Source organism: Cheilinus undulatus, linkage group 2 (genome assembly GCF_018320785.1).
Source record: "Cheilinus undulatus linkage group 2, ASM1832078v1, whole genome shotgun sequence".
Taxonomy (NCBI): Eukaryota; Metazoa; Chordata; class Actinopteri; order Labriformes; family Labridae; genus Cheilinus; species Cheilinus undulatus.
In genome coordinates, this window is record NC_054866.1 from 55,519,709 (window position 1) to 55,537,725 (window position 18,017).

Sequence of the window (18,017 nt, forward strand, 5' to 3'; positions counted from 1 at the left end):
ATCATTTATTTGGCTACATTTAACCACACAGGAGGTTACACTAACTTAAAAAATCACGAAAAACACACTGCAAATTACATACCGCTATTACAGAAATCATTTTAAGTAGCGGTGTTGTTTGTAACTTTATTGCTAATCGGCTAAAGGCTGTGTTTACATTCACATCTATGCATATTTATATACGTTTATATTCTGATTTTTAATATATACATATGTGTGTGTGTGTGTGTGTGTGTTTCGAATTACTATCCATAAGATTTTAAACTGCATCTACATCAAACAATAACGATAAAATTAAAATTCCTGTGAAGCACGTTCTGGGAAGATTTCCATTGAGTATTAGTTATCTATACACTTAAATGTTATGAAATGAAGTGAAAAATGACCTATATACTACTCTTTCTGGAGTGTTGTATGCACAATAGGAGACCAATGGGCCCATCACCCCATTCACAGACAAAGGCTGGGAAAATTGTATTAATTCTGTTTTTCTTTGAAATGGCTTAGCATCAGGGAAAAGGCAGTAGTACATTTCAAGTTGTATGGGGATCTGCTTAAGGATATGCAGACCCCTGCAGCTATACGAGCTAACACTGGTTATCACTACAGCTATTTCACAAACATTACCAAGATAAAATGAACCAAGAAGAGATAATAAAGGGTAGTCTTTATTCAGAGAGAGACTGTCAAACAAGGTTAGTATCAAACATTCAAGTAAGGGGTTCATAGATCTTTAATTCAACCTTTGATTCAATTTGAGACTTGGAACTTTTGATCTGAAGAAGACAAGTAATGGAAATAAGGTGCAAACCAAAGGGAAATATATTAGACTACCTTTTGATTTTAATTTTAATATTAAAGTACACACTTTCTATTCAGTTGTCAGATAAACACAATTTAGATATCTCAACTGAAACTGCAGTTTTTAGCAACAAGATGATTATGATCCAATAATAAATCACATCACTTTAACCCACTCGTGTATTTTTAAAAGGTCTACATACAATCAAGTTTAAATGCTCCATATGATGCACTGGAAAAGAATTAACAACCAAAAATTTAAAGTACCTTGGCAGAATACAACAGTTACAAAAATGACATTAAACAGCACAGAATTAACATGGCATTAGCAGAAGACACATCAGAGTTTTTCAGAGCAGTAAATCAAACAGCAGCTTTTATCAGGCAAATGTTTGATCAGGTTTAAGGTAAGGCTACTGTGTTACTGAAGAGATGCCTGTGTGCATCTAGTTGGTTACCACTGCTGAGATGAGAAGCACAGCCATCATTACACACCTCACTCAGTCATTGTGTATTCCACTGACAATGAAGCACTGAGCAGGATTTAAAACAAAGCATTCAGTGTATATCTCCATCACAATATGATTATAAACACACAAACACATAAACAGGATACTTAAAACACCATCAAACTGGGATAGTCAAGTCCATGTAAACACACTCAATGAGGTTGTCCTCCTCTTGTTTCCAGCACTCCACACAATGGATGAGGACATGCCAGCAAAGATGAAAACCCTATGGCCACATACTGCAGAGTTCTAAAGATCCTAACAGGCTCCACACCTTCTTCCAATTAAGTGTATAGTCTGCCAACAAGAAAAATACAAACATGAGAAACTCAGTCAAAAGAGAGGTGAAAGAAAAACTAGTTCAGTTTGAAACACTCACTGCAGAACAGTTGCTCCATGCAGCTCCAGAAAGAGATCAGGGTGTACTTCTACAAATCAGGGACAGGGATTTGGTGGCCAGAGAAAACGACATCACCTCAGCTGCTCCAGAGTTTATACATCTTGCCTGTCAAAACAACAACATGATCTTAAAACAATGCTTAATGAATCACTAACAATAACAGGCTTACTGACCATAAAATAATTTATTTTAAATGTTTGGTCTAGTGGAGAAACAGCTGTTTTATTTTTCTTATTTCATTTAAGGAGCGTTATTGTTTAATAGTGTGTCTTCCCCCCGAACATATAGTTCATCTTTATGTAATTTTCTCATGTCCATATTGACACTGATCAGCTTGTTGTTAATAAAAGTGACAGCAGGACATTTGATCCATGTGGATTTAACTAAGGGGTGACTGTTCTTGTTATTTCTTTGTCAGTTAAAAATGAGCAAATATAAATCATGTAATGCAATTCAGCTAATTTACTACCGAGATACGATTTTTGTTCAATATCGCCCAAATTAGTTCTAAGATTATGTGGCACTCTGACAACAGGTGATTAGGGAGAGTACTAGCACTTAAAAGACACAGTTTTACAAAAAAAGTGGATAAACATGTCAAACACAATCACCACAGATGAATCACAGCTACTATGTTATGCAGTTAGACACTTTATTAATCCAGACGGAAATTCAAGCACAAATACAGATCTGACACTAACAGATATCACGTGTAGGACAAGGGAAACAAGCCAAAAAGTCCTGGAACAAAGACATCGGCGACTTTAGCCTTGTCAGTACCAGAGATTTTGTAGCGCTTTGACTTAACTTCATTGCATGGGCATCAGTAATGTCAACAACATCATAACACAATAAACGCTTTGAGGTCACTTTTACAAAGAGCAGAAAAAGAATGTCTTAATGTTCTTGTATGGACATCATTACCTTTAGTACCTTTAAATCTAAAGCCAATAATTTAGTTTTTAGTACTTTTACCGTTTTTATTAACCGGTAATGTGATTAGCATCATGCTAGCTACGATAATGCTACGCACGGTACTTTGCATTAGCTCATGCAACCTTTGCCCTCACAATGAGTCGACATATGTTTGGACATAATGTTTATGAAAAAAGGGAACTTCATAGTCACTATTTGCAATACCATAAACTTACCTTTTATTTGCCAAACATACGGACTGCAGCCCAACTATCAGGTCACTGATTCTGCATGTAAAGGTGCACCTACACCGTCCTCCAGTGTTGAACACCAGTTCTCAATGTAACGCACTCTCTGATTGGCCAATAGCGCTCACACCGTATGAATCGCAGCCTGGTATTGGCCAAATGATGTAGTAGGCAGTGGCGTTTGCCTGAAAAATAACGAACTTTAGGTTACTAACGTTTAAAGGACTGTAGATGTCCTCATAGAGACTTTAAATTGCCTTGTAGAGACGGTAGATGTCCTCGTAGAGAATGTAGATGTCCTCATAGAGACTGTAGATGTCCTCGTAGAGACTGTAGATGTCCTCGTAGAGACTGTAGATGTCCTCATAGAGACTGTAGATGTCCTCGTAGAGACTGTAGATGTCCTCATAGAGACTGTAGATGTCTTCATAGAGACTGTAGATGTCCTCGTAGAGACTGTAGATGTCTTCATAGAGACTGAAGATGTCCTCATAGAGACTGAAGATGTCCTCGTAGAGACTGAAGATGTTCTCATAGAGACTGTAGATGTCTTCATAGAGACTGTAGATGTCCTCATAGAGACTGAAGATGTCCTCATAGAGACTGTAGATGTCCTCGTAGAGAATGTAGATGTCCTCATAGAGACTGTAGATGTCCTCGTAGAGACTGTAGATCTCCTCGTAGGGACTATAGATGTTCTCATAGAGACTGTAGATGTCTTCATAGAGACTATAGATGTTCTCATAGAGACTGTAGATGTCTTCATAGAGACTGAAGATGTTCTCATAGAGACTGTAGATGTCCTCATAGAGACTGTAGATGTCTTCATAGAGACTGTAGATGTCCTCGTAGAGACTGTAGATGTTCTCATAGAGACTGAAGATGTCCTCATAGAGACTGAAGATGTCCTCATAAAGACTGTAGATGTCCTCGTAGAGACTGAAGATGTTCTCATAGAGACTGTAGATGTCTTCATAGAGACTGTAGATGTCCTCATAGAGACTGAAGATGTCCTCATAAAGACTGTAGATGTCCTCGTAGAGACTGAAGATGTTCTCATAGAGACTGTAGATGTTCTCATAGAGACTGTAGATGTCCTTGTAGAGACTGTAGATGTCCTCGTAGAGACTGTAGATATCCTCGGAGAGACTGTAGATGTTCTCGTAGAGACTGTAGATGTTCTCATAGAGACTGTAGATGTCTTCATAGAGACTGAAGATGTCCTCGTAGAGACTGTAGATGTTCTCATAGAGACTGAAGATGTTCTCATAGAGACTGAAGATGTTCTCATAGAGACTGAAGATGTTCTCATAGAGACTGTAGATGTTCTCATAGAGACTGTAGATGTTCTCATAGAGACTGTAGATGTTCTCATAGAGACTGAAGATGTTCTCATAGAGACTGTAGCTGTTCTCATAGAGACTGTAGATGTTCTCATAGAGACTGAAGATGTTCTCATAGAGACTGTAGCTGTTCTCATAGAGACTGTAGATGTTCTCATAGAGACTGTAGATGTCCTCATAGAGACTGTAGATATTCTTGTAGAGACTGTAGATGTCCTCGCAGAGACTTTAGTTTCTTTGTTGGGGCTTTAATTTCCCACTTGACTGTTTGCCAAAGATGGGACTGGACTCCTTTGTGACCACTTCTCTTTGGTCTTTGATTTTTAGAAAACCAGTCTGATGGTGACATACTCAGGTATATGAGGATAAGAAGGTCAGTTTGGATACAGGATTGGCAGTTGAGCTTTTTTAGACACTTTGTGTGCAATCCATGGCCTGATCCAGGACAATGCATACTTGGTTCCCAGGACCTGAAGGGCTGGTCCAGATGGTTGGGGATGACCTTGTGCCTCTTGGAGGATACCTGGAGATAGGGCATGGTCATGGGGCAGGCCTGGAGGATGTCCATCAGAGGGCCAGAGTTGTACAGAACCAAGGTCGCCCCCACAGGGTTAGGGCTCACCTTGACCAGATCAATATTACCAATAATCACCTTAATACTGCACCTAGTTTTATTAATCTATCTTAGGTTGGCTAGCCCTGGTTACCAAGATGGCAATGCTAATGGACCACATTGTTACTACCTACGACTTTCCATTCAACATTTATAATAACTGATAATCTTATGTAAGGAAAACTTTTTTTTTTTTTTTTTACCTTAAGCACATGTCAAGTTCTTTAGTTTAATTGCAGGTTTACTTGAACTTGAAGATGTTGGAGGTGACAACCGAGGATGCAGGACAACCTAATTCTTTGTTTTGTTGAAGTTTTTCTCTTTTCATTTGTCTTTAAAAGGAATCGGATGAAAACCTGAACAAAATAGATAATTGACATGTTAATTTCACATAACCAATGGAATAAGAAATGTATATTAATAAATAAACATGTTGAAATCTCAACCTAGGAAATAAAACCTGATTTGTTATTTAGCCCTTCACTGAATCATAACTTTCTGTTTCACTAAAGAACAGTTAATAGATCAAGTTGGATTCAATCAAATGATTATTTAGTGGGGATGCTGAGTAAGTGTCCACACTATTGATATTCCCATCAGTTATCTTGTTTTTTCCGTACGTTTTTTGAACCCTATCTCCTCTTTCACTCTGAGCTATACTCATCATTCTATTATCATTCTATTCAGATCTTTTAGGAAATAATGGCTATATCGCTTCTCATTTATAACTTTTATAATTTTTTAAGTATTTAACTTTTTTGGCAAATTTTTAAATTTACAATGGGGGTATATGAAGAGCCTTAGAGTGATGATGTCACACTTCAGAGCACAGAAGCTGTGTGAAATAGAGGCAGAACTTCCCAAACAAACTGCTCTCCTGAAAATAATATTTGGTCCACAGTTATAATATAAACAGCAAAATATAGCCACACGTCTCCTCTTGCTCACAACAAAGATTTGACGTCAAAAGGATCAAAGGTTTTGGCTCAGTAAGCTTCAAAGCGTGACCGGCATCCCTTCAGCTCCCCATCTGCGGCAATACAATTATTGAACGAAGATTCCTGAGAGTGAGCTTTTGGAACCACTTTTTTAAACTTGTTCTTGAAGCATGATTTTTCACTTCCCACGCATGAAAAATATATCATCATGTACAGCAACTTCTGCTGATTCTCACGATACCTTTGGTTGTCTGCTAGGTTTCACAAGCACAGCCTAAATTGACCATGTTTGAGTGCATGTTCTGGCCACTCAACTCAGTTTTCTGAGCTATTTTTCACAGAAGCTTTCACAGGTGTGAGACTAATTAGCTTTGATCTCAGCTGTGACTGCTATGATGTAATACAGGCTTTGCTCACCATAGCAACCTGGGAGTCTTTCAGGCACGCAATCAACACTCTCTTAAACTGTCGCATACAAGTGGCTTTAATTCATCGTTTAAAAGCTGAACAGTATTATAAAACAGTATGCTTAAGCGTAAATCTTGAGTCAAAGTTCTAAATGGCTCTCTTTTTAAATGTTTTCTTTTTAAATTTTTTTTTTCACTGATCAGGTATTGCACTCTTCAGATTTTATGCAATTTTCAACCATTTTTATGCCTTTTAGGTATTTTTTATGCCTTTTGCTATTTATGGTATTTATATGTTATTTTCAGCTGTTTTCAGCTATTTAGCTATTTTATGCTATTTTTAGAGATTTTTATGCTATTCTCAGCTATTTTTATGCTATTTTATGCTATTTTCAGAGATTTTTATGCTATTTTCAGCTGTTTTTTTCTTTTTCAGCTATTTCAGCAGTTCTTCCACAGTTCAGCTCTTAGCATCTCCACGCAATTTCAGCTGAAATTGCATTTTTATCTTGTTAACTTTTGAGATTACTTTGAGATTACTTAAATCTATTTTATAGATAGACAACTAAATCTAGGCAATTACATCAGAAATGCATTTTTTTTACTTCAGCTTATTGAATTACTGGTATTGTTTTAATTAAGTGTTCAGTTATTTTAATTAATAATAATGTACAGCTGTTATAAATCAAATCCTTTAATAATTTACATTTATATGTGATTATATTAGTATTTAATTCTCATATTAATGTATCTAATGTATCTATCTATTAATGTATCTATTTCAGAATCAGAATCAGAATCAATTGTCTATTGTTAGATCATGTTTTGAGATTAAATGTACTACCCACTGGCAGTATTTTAAACATTACATTTAAACTGAAATTGCACCAAATTTAATGTAAATAATCTTAATTAATTTTCAACAATATCTGATCTACAAACAAACAAAGTAGTGCGTGCCGCGTGACGTATTAAATGAAAGAAAATAGTTCTTGCACACACATAAAGTTAATTTTTGGATTACACCAACAAATACAAGGTTTGATTTACTTTCATTAATCAAATAAAACAAATAAACTGACCGATGGCATCTCTGATGTCTCCCCTGCAGCTCTTACCTGCTGATAGAAACCTGCTGCATGTAGCACTCACTGGCTTCTTTCTCTACTCTGCCATCCTGAGCAGAACAGAAACAATTAACTAGGAGACCTATATAAACAACTCTATTTTAAACAGAATCAACAAATAAATACATAACTAAACACTGAATGTCCATATTTTTTTCTGCTTTGGCTTGACGACAAAAAAGGGCAGTTAGTTTAATGGACTTAACAGAATGAAGTAAGGCTCTTGCTAGTGTTGGTATAATTTCCCAGTTATAGCCAATCAGTTTTTCCTAGGATAAAAAACAAGAGTTAAGCTGTGACAACATGACTGGCTACTGTCTGCAGATAAATCTGAGCCTAACCCTGACCGTTTATTCTGGTGGTCTCAGTGACACAGCAGAGCCTAACCCTGACCGTCCGATAGTCTCAGTGATGCAGCAGAGCCCAACCCTGACCGTCTGATGGTCTTAGTGATGCATCAGCAGTTATTACCTGTTTATAATGGCCTGCCAGTGTTGGTTTCCTTATGTAGATGATTGTATGAAGGAGCACTCGTAACCAATTAGAACATAAAGTGTTCCATCTGCCATCTTTCGGTCTTTTTATTTAAAACAGCTGTTTGGTTGTAAATTTTTCTTTCTGGGTTCGTGCCCCACGCCCTGTCTTTGACTCTGCTGGTGATGTTGGCCATGGCTCAGGGGATTTTTTTAGCGTTCATGCAAGTAAAGGTTACTCCATTTCCTTTGGACCATAATGCAGCAGTAAGCGTGGATAATCTCTGCAGAAGAAGATCTGCTCAGGCACAGCTCTCTGAGGACCTAACGCTGGTCTTAGATCTCCTCTTATGTGTAGGCTGTGCTTTCAGAAGCCATGACTGCTTTGACTGCCACAGCAGTAAAGACATCTAGGTCTGGGCTGTTGAAGCGTCATCCACTGCCAGAAAACACTGCAGGATCTAATGAGTAAATGAGTAAATCTCAGTCCATAGAGTCCCTCTTTTTTATTGTTTGGGGTTTGGTCAAAGTTTTACTCCCCTTCCAAAACCTTAGGGTAGAGTTAGGATTAGATCAAACTTAGGACCAACCTGCTAGTGCACTGTGGTTTCCAGAGCTGACCTGAGCGACCTTCTCCTCTTGTCTGTCCTTTCAGATGTCTATGCTAAGGCTTAATAAGTTCCTGAAGTCCCGCTGAGAGACCAGGGTCTGCTCTTATGGACACTCATCATCTGTTGTAAAATAACATCTGTGGCTCTTTTATTCCTTGTTAGGATATTAAACAGACTTTTCTGTTTGCAGGTTATAACGACAGTATTCAGGAGCGTAATGATTTGTGTATGGTGGGTGAATACACGGAACAGGACAATGAGCCCGTGAAGAAAGTGTGTCAGTTTAAACGCAGTACGTTGCGTCAGTGCTCTGGCCTGTCGGACACCAGCTTCGGATACGCTGCCGGGAAACCGTGCATCATCATCAAGATGAATCGGGTGAGTGAAATGCTTTGATTCAGTCCTTAAACCCCATTCAAATCAAAATGCTGCTCAGATTTAGTCTCAGTATTTCATGAAATGAAGACACAAAAATCTAAATTGGTGTAATGCTCCAGTGACTCAGCAGCACCCCCTATAAAACTTAAAACATTCAGGCCTTCCATAACAATAACTTTATTTGTCATGCATATGTCCAAAGCAGAGTTTTGCTACACAGGCAGATGATCGGTACAAATAAGCAGAGATATGAAGATGAAGATGTTAAAAGACCAAAAGGCCCCTCATGTGGCCCCTTAAGTAATTACATTCCCTGAGTCAGGCAGAACATCATTAGCCTCATAATATAATTGCCTAGGTCATATTTTAAGGTTTTCAGAAAAAACATAGGATTCATTGGGATCCGAGGACCCCTTCTTGCAGGAGCTAGAAGGGGTCCTTACCCTTCGTGCAAGGACCCTATTGTATCTGCTCCGTTTCTTTCTTCTTCTTATTATTCCACAGCCTCTTTAAACCTTAATTTGACCCCCTAAACATGCTCAAAAACTCACCAAAATTGGCACACACCTCAGATTCGGCGAAAAATTTGATAAAATGAAAAAAAAAAACAAACAAAGATGCCAAAATGTGCTCTCTAGCGCCACCTAGGCACACTAAAACGGCCCTCACGGCCAGTAGGAATGTCGTAGTGAGATCAAACCAACGTTGAAACGTACGTCTCATCGAGACCCACAAATCACGCGCTGACACCCCTAACCTATCTCAAACAGGAAGCTGGCAATTTGCCTTTCAAAATAAAATTTTTCAGGAAAAAAGGGCTCCGAACAAAATGTATTTGTTGTTTCTCAAACGGTTTCTGAAAACCAAGCCCTCAAAGTTGGTCAACCCCAAAGCAGGCCTCCCTGCTGCTCCCATTCAAATGAATGGGGGCAGCAGGGAGGGCTCTGCATAAGCTGTGGCAGTTAGGCCTCTACACAAAAAATCAAAGGTCCTACAGCTTTAAAAATGACATGGATGGATTCCTGACAAGATTTACTACAAAAATATCTTATTTTTAGAGAGATTTGGTCCAAATTGTGGCATCTGTGAGGTGAGATTCAAAAAGATTTCAGTCAATTTCACTCCTGATCAAGAGAGCAGTTAGTGATGATGTCACTCACTGATTGACAGATGAAAGCACCTGGAATGCAGGCATTAGTTACCATGGCAACCAGGGGAAGCCCCTTAATGAGCTCTGATCACACACACACACGGAGCTGTTCCAATAAAGCAGCCCATTTAAACAATGCTGTAACGGGATGGTTGGGACTGTGGGTGGCTTCTCATCCACATACAGTCCCCCATAAAGTCTTTGGCGATGTCAGTCGCCAAAGACAGCCACACATATAACCCATAAGAAGTGAATGGGAGAGATGGTGCATTTGTGTGTGTGTTAGCGCGCAAAGCGCGCTTGAGTGTGTGTTTGTGTGTCTTACAGATGCAGGTTTTTTGAACATTACAATAAGCTTACCGTGCAGCTGGTCATGTGACTCACTGAAGGCGGGAAAATGGAATGTCTAATACCCACCCATTATAAAGTCTGAGGCTCCTGTAAGAGCTGCAGGGACACACCTCAGTCTAACTTTGAGCAGGTCAAAAAGTCAAAAAGGGATGAAACCCTCAAAGTGGAGGTCAAACGGGGATGAGGGACATGCGACAGACCCGTCCAGTGCCGCTTGCAGCTTTAATTTTATTCATACTTTAACATGAAGTTCTACCAGATGTTTGAAAAAGTTTCTTCTAAAAAGAAATGCCACCACGAGGACTACATAACAAACTAGAAAAGCACTCAGAGAGCGCAGACCTCCGCCATTAGCCCTATCTCCCAATAGTACAAAATCCTTTAAAAAATTCCTGGATCCAGACAGTGATCCGAATCAGTCCCCAAAATCTAATCAGTTCTTTCTTATGCCATTTCTGACATTTCCTGAAAATTGCATTAAAATCCATCCATAACTTTTTGAGTTATGTTGCTAACAACCAAACAAACGAACAAACCCTGCTGATCACATAACCTCCTTGGCAGAGGTAATAAAAGTGACTAATAGATAATAAAGATATTTAATAGATGACTAAGGCATAGGGTGGTTATGAACTGTAGGGTATATATATATATTTATCCTGAGGATATAGGATAAAGAGCTATAGGAGAGAGATATGTAGAGTTAGGCCTTTAATGAAATTTAGCCAAAAATGATTAAAGCCATTATCCTATGAGGCTATCATTAAAATACCCATTTAGGAAGAGCAACAGAAAAAAGAAGAATCAAATATGCAGCAGGAAAAAGAAAAAAGAAATAAGCAGTAGATAAAAGAGAAAAAAATAAACAGCAGACAAAACAGAAAATAAATAAGCCGCAGATACGAAAGAAAATAAATAAGCAGCAGATACAAGATAAAATAAATAAGCAGCAGCTAAAGGAGAAAATAAATAAGCAGAAGAAAAAAGAGAAAACAAATAAGATATACATTTATAGAACGGATGAGACTGCCACCAGCATCAGAACAAAGTTTAAGCCACCATGTGGTTAACTGCAGAACATCAGTCTAATTTCAGAAACAAAGAGGAAGTTCTTAGAGGATCCTAATCCTCCTAATCCTAATCTCTGCTGAGGTCCCTAAAGAAAGCAGCAACAGAAAAATGATGTCCAGTCATGTGAAGACTAAAACTCCAAATGAAATGTTAAAGTGGATCCTCTAGGGTATCAGTAAAAGTCAGTGAGAGGGGAGGAGGTGTAGCCACAGCACCACCCAATGGAATGAAACAGTACTACCTCAAAGGTGAGATTCCAGAGTTCCTCTAAATCTGCATTATTTTTGACATCCCTGAGATGATAAGGTTTTAAAAAAAATGTGAAGTAAAATAATAACAATTCTGATAAAAACACTCTTTCCTACCAGGAAAGAGAATGTGAGTTTAAAAAATAAATAAATAAAAATGAAATTAGGGTTTTTTCAGGGTTTTTTGAATGCTAGATAGAATAATAATTAAATCTATTAAAAATAATTATTCTAAATACTTAAATATCAGATAAAATAATTAAATCTAGTTAAAAGATTCAAGAGTATTTAAATGTTAGATGAAATGAATAAATAAATCTATTAAAATATTTTGGAGTATTTTAAATGTAAGATAAAATAAATTAATCTGTTAAAAATATTTTAGAGTATTTTTAAATGTGTTAAATAATAAATTAATCTATTAAAAATATTGTAGAGTATTTTGAATATAAGATAAAATAATAAATGAATCTATTGAAAATATGTCAGGGTATTTTAAATGTAAGAAATAATAAATGAATCCATTCAAAATATTTTAGTGTATTTTAAATGTTCATAAAATAATCAGATATCTATTAAAACTATTTTAGAGTATTTTAAATGTTAGATGAAATAAATAAATAAATCTATCTAAAATATTTTGGAGTATTTTAAATGTAAGATAAAATAATAAACTAATCTATTATAATTATTCCAGAGTATTTTAAATGTAAGAAAAAAAAAATTAATCTGTTAAAAATATTTTAGAGTATTTTTAAATGTGTTAAAATAATAAATTAATCTATTAAAAGTATTTTAGAGTATTTTGAATATAAGATAAAATAATAAATGAATCTATTGAAAATATTTCAGAGTATTTGAAATGTAAGAAATAATAAATTAATCCATCTATTAAAACTATTTTAGTGTATTTTAAATGTTCATAAAATAATTAAACTTTTTTAAAAAAATCATTATTTCAGAGAATGTTAAATGTTAGATAAAATGAGTACAAAAAATCTAATCTATCTAAGATATTTCATGAGAAAAACAAGAAAACCTAGAAAACTTTAAACAGAAATTAGAGCAGGATCATAAAAATACGTCTTTAGGACTTGTAACCAACACTGACAAGCATTCAATGATTTGTTGATGTACAAGGCAGAAAGGATGTGAGGATTTTCCAGTCAGAGGTATTATGGATCAGGGAACAGAGCCAGCAGGTATTGACCTTTCAGTTACGAGAAGCTCAGGCAAACTTAACAGATTCAAAAAGCCTTTAACAAAAACAGCGGTTCCTAAAGATGTAGCAGAAACTTTCACTAGTTATTCTACAGAAGTGTATAACTCAGTGGCTGAGGAGGGTAAAGCAGAGAAAGTTGAAGCTCCTCTTTGAAATCTCAAACTTTCCAAATGAAGGAAGAAATGAGGAAGTTTTAAAGAACCGAAAGAATTATAAATGGCCAGGTACTGACGGGTATCCAGGGGAATTCTTTAAACACTTAAAAGAAAAGGCCACACTCATCTTACAGAAAGTACAGTTGAAACCAGAAGTTTCCATACACTATATAAAAAGGCACACAAACTTTTTTTTTCTCACCGTCTAACATTAAATCAGATTAAACTTCTCCTGTTTTTGGTCAATTAGGATTCCCAAAATTATTTCGATGTTGGTTTGATCTCTCTACGACATTCTGACTGGCCGTGAGGGCCATTTTAGTGTGCCTAGATGGCGCTAGAGAGCACATTTTGGCATGTTTGCAGTTAATTTTTTTATTTTATCAAATTTTTCGCCGAATCTGAGTTGTGTGCCAATTTTGGTGAGTTTTTGAGTGTGTTTAAGGGGTCAAATTAAGGTTTAAAGTGGTTGTGGAATAATAATAAGAAAGAAACAGACTAAATACAATAGGGTCCTTGCCTTTTGGGCAGCGAGGACCCTAATTAGAAGAACCCTAAATATAACTTCTGTAGTGAGACAGAATCAGCAGCTTGGACGCTGACAAAGCATTTGATTGAGTGGATGGCTGGATTTGTAACACACTTGGTAAAATGGGATTTCACTCAGACCTTGTTGGTTGGATTAAAGTGCTCTATTGTGGTCCTTTGTCAAGAGTACGGGTAAACGGACACTCTTCTAATAATTTCAGTTTAAAAGGAGGAAGCAGACAGGGGGTCCCCTTTCCCTACTGCATAGAGCCTTTGGCTAAAATAAAAGAAAACCTCCAAATACCCCCAAAGTCTATCAGGGAACTCTGAATTAGGAGGAAAAGTTGGAGACACAAATGAAGGTTGTTATGTGTGAAGTGTGTGAAAGGGTTATAGAGTAACAAGCAGTCCAACATGGATCAAATTCAACTGGAGAGTGAGGATCAGATATTTTTAGGGTTAGGGTTAGATTGTTTCCAAATTTGACAGAAATAAAACTGATTTATGCTGGAAGAAGTGAAAAAGATAAAATAATGAATCTAATTGAAATGAAATGTTCAGAGTATTTTAGAAATGATAACTAAGAGTCATCCTGGTGTTTGTTTTCAGGTCATCGGACTGAGACCACGAGGAGACCCCTATATCAACTGCACTGCCAAGGTACCCCACATACATCATAACAGCTGCCCTATGGTGGGACATATCTCAGACTCTAACCCTAGCATTGTTGTAGGGGGTCGGGGCCAAAGCAGCAGTGCATCTGTTACCATAGCTGGTTCCTCATGACTAAAACAATGGAAGTTGGTAGTGATAGTGAGTGGTGACACTTCCCCTGACACATCTTCTGCTGGTGTGTAGCACAGTTAACAGAAGAGGGTGTGGCTTCATCAGGACTTCAGAGGTCCAGCCAATAGCCAACTACCGCTCTAACATAACCTTCAGGCTGAGCTGGGAGCACTGGGATGGTCTCTGCTTCTCCATTTTCTTTGTTGTGATTGGTTGTCCTCTCCCATTAGACACGCCCATATGCCATCACTTAGCGCTGTGGCCAAGGAGGTCCTGTTTAGGACCAGACTGTTTACTGTTGGTCTTATCTCAGTCCTGTTTAGTACCAAACTGGTTACTGTTGGTCTTATCTCAGTCCTGTTTAGTACCAGACTGGTTACTGTTGGTCTTATCTCTGTCCTGTTTAGTACCAGAGACTGTTTACTGTTGGTCTTATCTCTGTCCTGTTTAGGACCAGACTGTTTACTGTTGGTCTTATCTCAGTCCTGTTTAGTACCAAACTGGTTACTGTTGGTCTTATCTCAGAACCTGTTTAGGACCAGACACTGGTTGCTGTTGGTCTTATCTCTGTCCTGTTTAGTACCAGACTGGTTACTGTTGGTCTTATCTCTGTCCTGTTTAGTACCAGAGACTGGTTACTGTTGGTCTTATCTCTGTCCTGTTTAGTACCAGACTGGTTACTGTTGGTCTTATCTCTGTCCTGTTTAGTACCAGACTGGTTACTGTTGGTCTTATCTCTGTCCTGTTTAGTACCAGACTGGTTGCTGTTGGCCTTATCTCTGTCCTGTTTAGTACCAGACTGGTTACTGTTGGTCTTATCTCTGTCCTGTTTAGTACCAGACTGGTTACTGTTGGTCTTATCTCTGTCCTGTTTAGTACCAGACTGGTTACTGTTGGCCTTATCTCAGTCCTGTTTAGTACCAGAGACTGGTTTCTGTTGGTCTTATCCCTGTCCTGTTTAGTACCAGACTGGTTACTGTTGGTCTTATCTCAGTCCTGTTTAGTACCAGACTGGTTATTGTTGATCTTATCTTAGTCCTGTTTAGTACCAGACTGGTTGCTGTTGGCCTTATCTTTGTCCTGTTTAGTACCAGACTGGTTGCTGTTGGTCTCATCTCAGTCCTGTTTAGTACCAGACTGGTTGCTGTTGGTCTCATCTCAGTCCTGTTTAGAACCAGAGACTGGTAACTGTTGGTCTTATCTCAGTCCTGTTTAGTACCAGACTGGTTACTGTTGGTCTTATCTCTGTCCTGTTTAGTCCCAGACTGGTTACTGTTGGTCTTATCTCTGTCCTGTTTAGTACCAGACTGGTTACTGTTGGCCTTATCTCAGTCCTATTTAGAACCAGAGACTGGTAACTGTTGGTCTTATCTCAGTCCTGATTAGTCCCAGACTGGTTATTGTTGATCTTATCTCTGTCCTGTTTAGTACCAGACTGGTTACTGGTGGTCTTATCCCAGTACTGTTTAGAACCAGAGACTGGTAACTGTTGGCCTTATCTCAGTCCTGTTTAGTACCAGACTGGTTGCTGTTGGTCTTATCTCAGTCCTGTTTAGTACCAAACTGGTTGCTGTTGGTCTTATCTCAGTATCACATCCTGTCTGACATTGCCAAGACTTACTTTGTTATTGTTTTGATTTTTGTTGTGGTGGATCTTCTGGTTCAGAAAATTATTTAAATGTTTGTGTTTGTGTCAATCTCCTGTGCCCCCATGTCCTTGTATGTTTCCTAATTCAGTTTCTAGTATGTTATCTTGTTGTTTCATGTGCATCTTTTTCTTTCTCTAGTTTACCCTGGTGTGTTTCCTTTTTCTGTAGTTTTCACCTGATTGTTTGTGATATTTCTTTCTGCCTGCCCTTGTGTTTTTTCCTCCACTCACCTGTTTTACCTATGTCTCGTTTGCCCTCACCTGTTCTACCTGTATTGTTTGCCCTCACCTGTTTTAAATACCTTGTTTGCCCTCACCTGTTTTACTTGTCTTTTTTGCCCTCACCCGTTTACCTGTCTCATTTGCCCTCACCTGTTTTACCTGTCTCATTTGCCCTCACCTGTTTTACCTATGTCTCGTTTGCCCTCACCTGTTTTACCTATGTCTCATTTTCCCTCACCTGTTTTACCTGTATTGTTTGCCCTCACCTGTTTTACCTATGTCTCGTTTGCCCTCACCTGTTTTACCTATGTCTCATTTTCCCTCACCTGTTTTACCTGTATTGTTTGCCCTCACCTGTTTTAAATATCTCGTTTGGCCTCACCCATTTTACCTATGTCTCGTTTGCCCTCACCTGTTTTACCTATGTCTCATTTGCCCTCACCTGTTTTACCTGTCTCATTTTCCCTCACCTGTTTTACCTGTCTCGTTTGCCCTCACCTGTTTTACCTGTCTCATTTGCCCTCACCTGTTTTACCTATGTCTCATTTGCCCTCACTTGTTTTACCTATGTCTCGTTTGCCCTCACCTGTTTTACCTGTCTTGTTTGCCCTCACCTGTTTTACCTGTCTGGTTTGCCCTCACCTGTTTTACCTATGTCTCGTTTGCCCTCACCTGTTTTACCTATGTCTTGTTTGCCCTCACCTGTTTTACCTTTGTCTCGTTTGCCCTCACCTGTTTTACCTGTCTCGTTTGCCCTCACCTGTTTTACCTATGTCTCGTTTGCCCTCACCTGTTTTACCTGTCTCATTTGCCCTCACCTGTTTTACCTATGTCTCGTTTGCCCTCACCTGTTTTACCTATGTCTCATTTTCCCTCACCTGTTTTACCTGTATTGTTTGCCCTCACCTGTTTTAAATATCTCGTTTGGCCTCACCCATTTTACCTATGTCTCGTTTGCCCTCACCTGTTTTACCTATGTCTCATTTGCCCTCACCTGTTTTACCTGTCTTGTTTGCCCTCACCTGTTTTACCTGTCTCATTTTCCCTCACCTGTTTTACCTGTCTCGTTTGCCCTCACCTGTTTTACCTGTCTCGTTTGCCCTCACCTGTTTTACCTGTCTCATTTTCCCTCACCTGTTTTACCTGTCTCATTTTCCCTCACCTGTTTTACCTGTCTCATTTTCCCTCACCTGTTTTACCTGTCTCGTTTGCCCTCACCTGTTTTACCTGTCTCGTTTGCCCTCACCTGTTTTACCTATGTCTCATTTGCCCTCACTTGTTTTACCTATGTCTCGTTTGCCCTCACCTGTTTTAAATATCTCGTTTGGCCTCACCCATTTTACCTATGTCTCGTTTGCCCTCACCTGTTTTACCTATGTCTCATTTGCCCTCACCTGTTTTACCTGTCTTGTTTGCCCTCACCTGTTTTACCTGTCTCATTTTCCCTCACCTGTTTTACCTGTCTCGTTTGCCCTCACCTGTTTTACCTGTCTCATTTGCCCTCACCTGTTTTACCTATGTCTCATTTGCCCTCACTTGTTTTACCTATGTCTCGTTTGCCCTCACCTGTTTTACCTGTCTTGTTTGCCCTCACCTGTTTTACCTGTCTGGTTTGCCCTCACCTGTTTTACCTATGTCTCGTTTGCCCTCACCTGTTTTACCTATGTCTTGTTTGCCCTCACCTGTTTTACCTTTGTCTCGTTTGCCCTCACCTGTTTTACCTGTCTCGTTTGCCCTCACCTGTTTTACCTATGTCTCGTTTGCCCTCACCTGTTTTACCTGTCTCATTTGCCCTCACCTGTTTTACCTATGTCTCGTTTGCCCTCACCTGTTTTACCTATGTCTCATTTTCCCTCACCTGTTTTACCTGTAT

General features: G+C 38.4%; 1 protein-coding gene across 1 annotated transcript in view; it reads left to right on the forward strand.

Moving 5' to 3' along the window:
- LOC121526607 (sodium/potassium-transporting ATPase subunit beta-3-like) overlaps positions 1 to 18,017 on the forward strand; it is a 33,051-nt gene that overhangs the window by 9,592 nt on the left and 5,442 nt on the right. The window contains exons 4-5 of the mRNA XM_041813257.1: positions 8,576 to 8,763; positions 14,098 to 14,148. Of these exons, the coding sequence (XP_041669191.1) occupies positions 8,576 to 8,763; positions 14,098 to 14,148 (239 nt within the window). The remainder of the gene's footprint in view (positions 1 to 8,575; positions 8,764 to 14,097; positions 14,149 to 18,017) is intronic.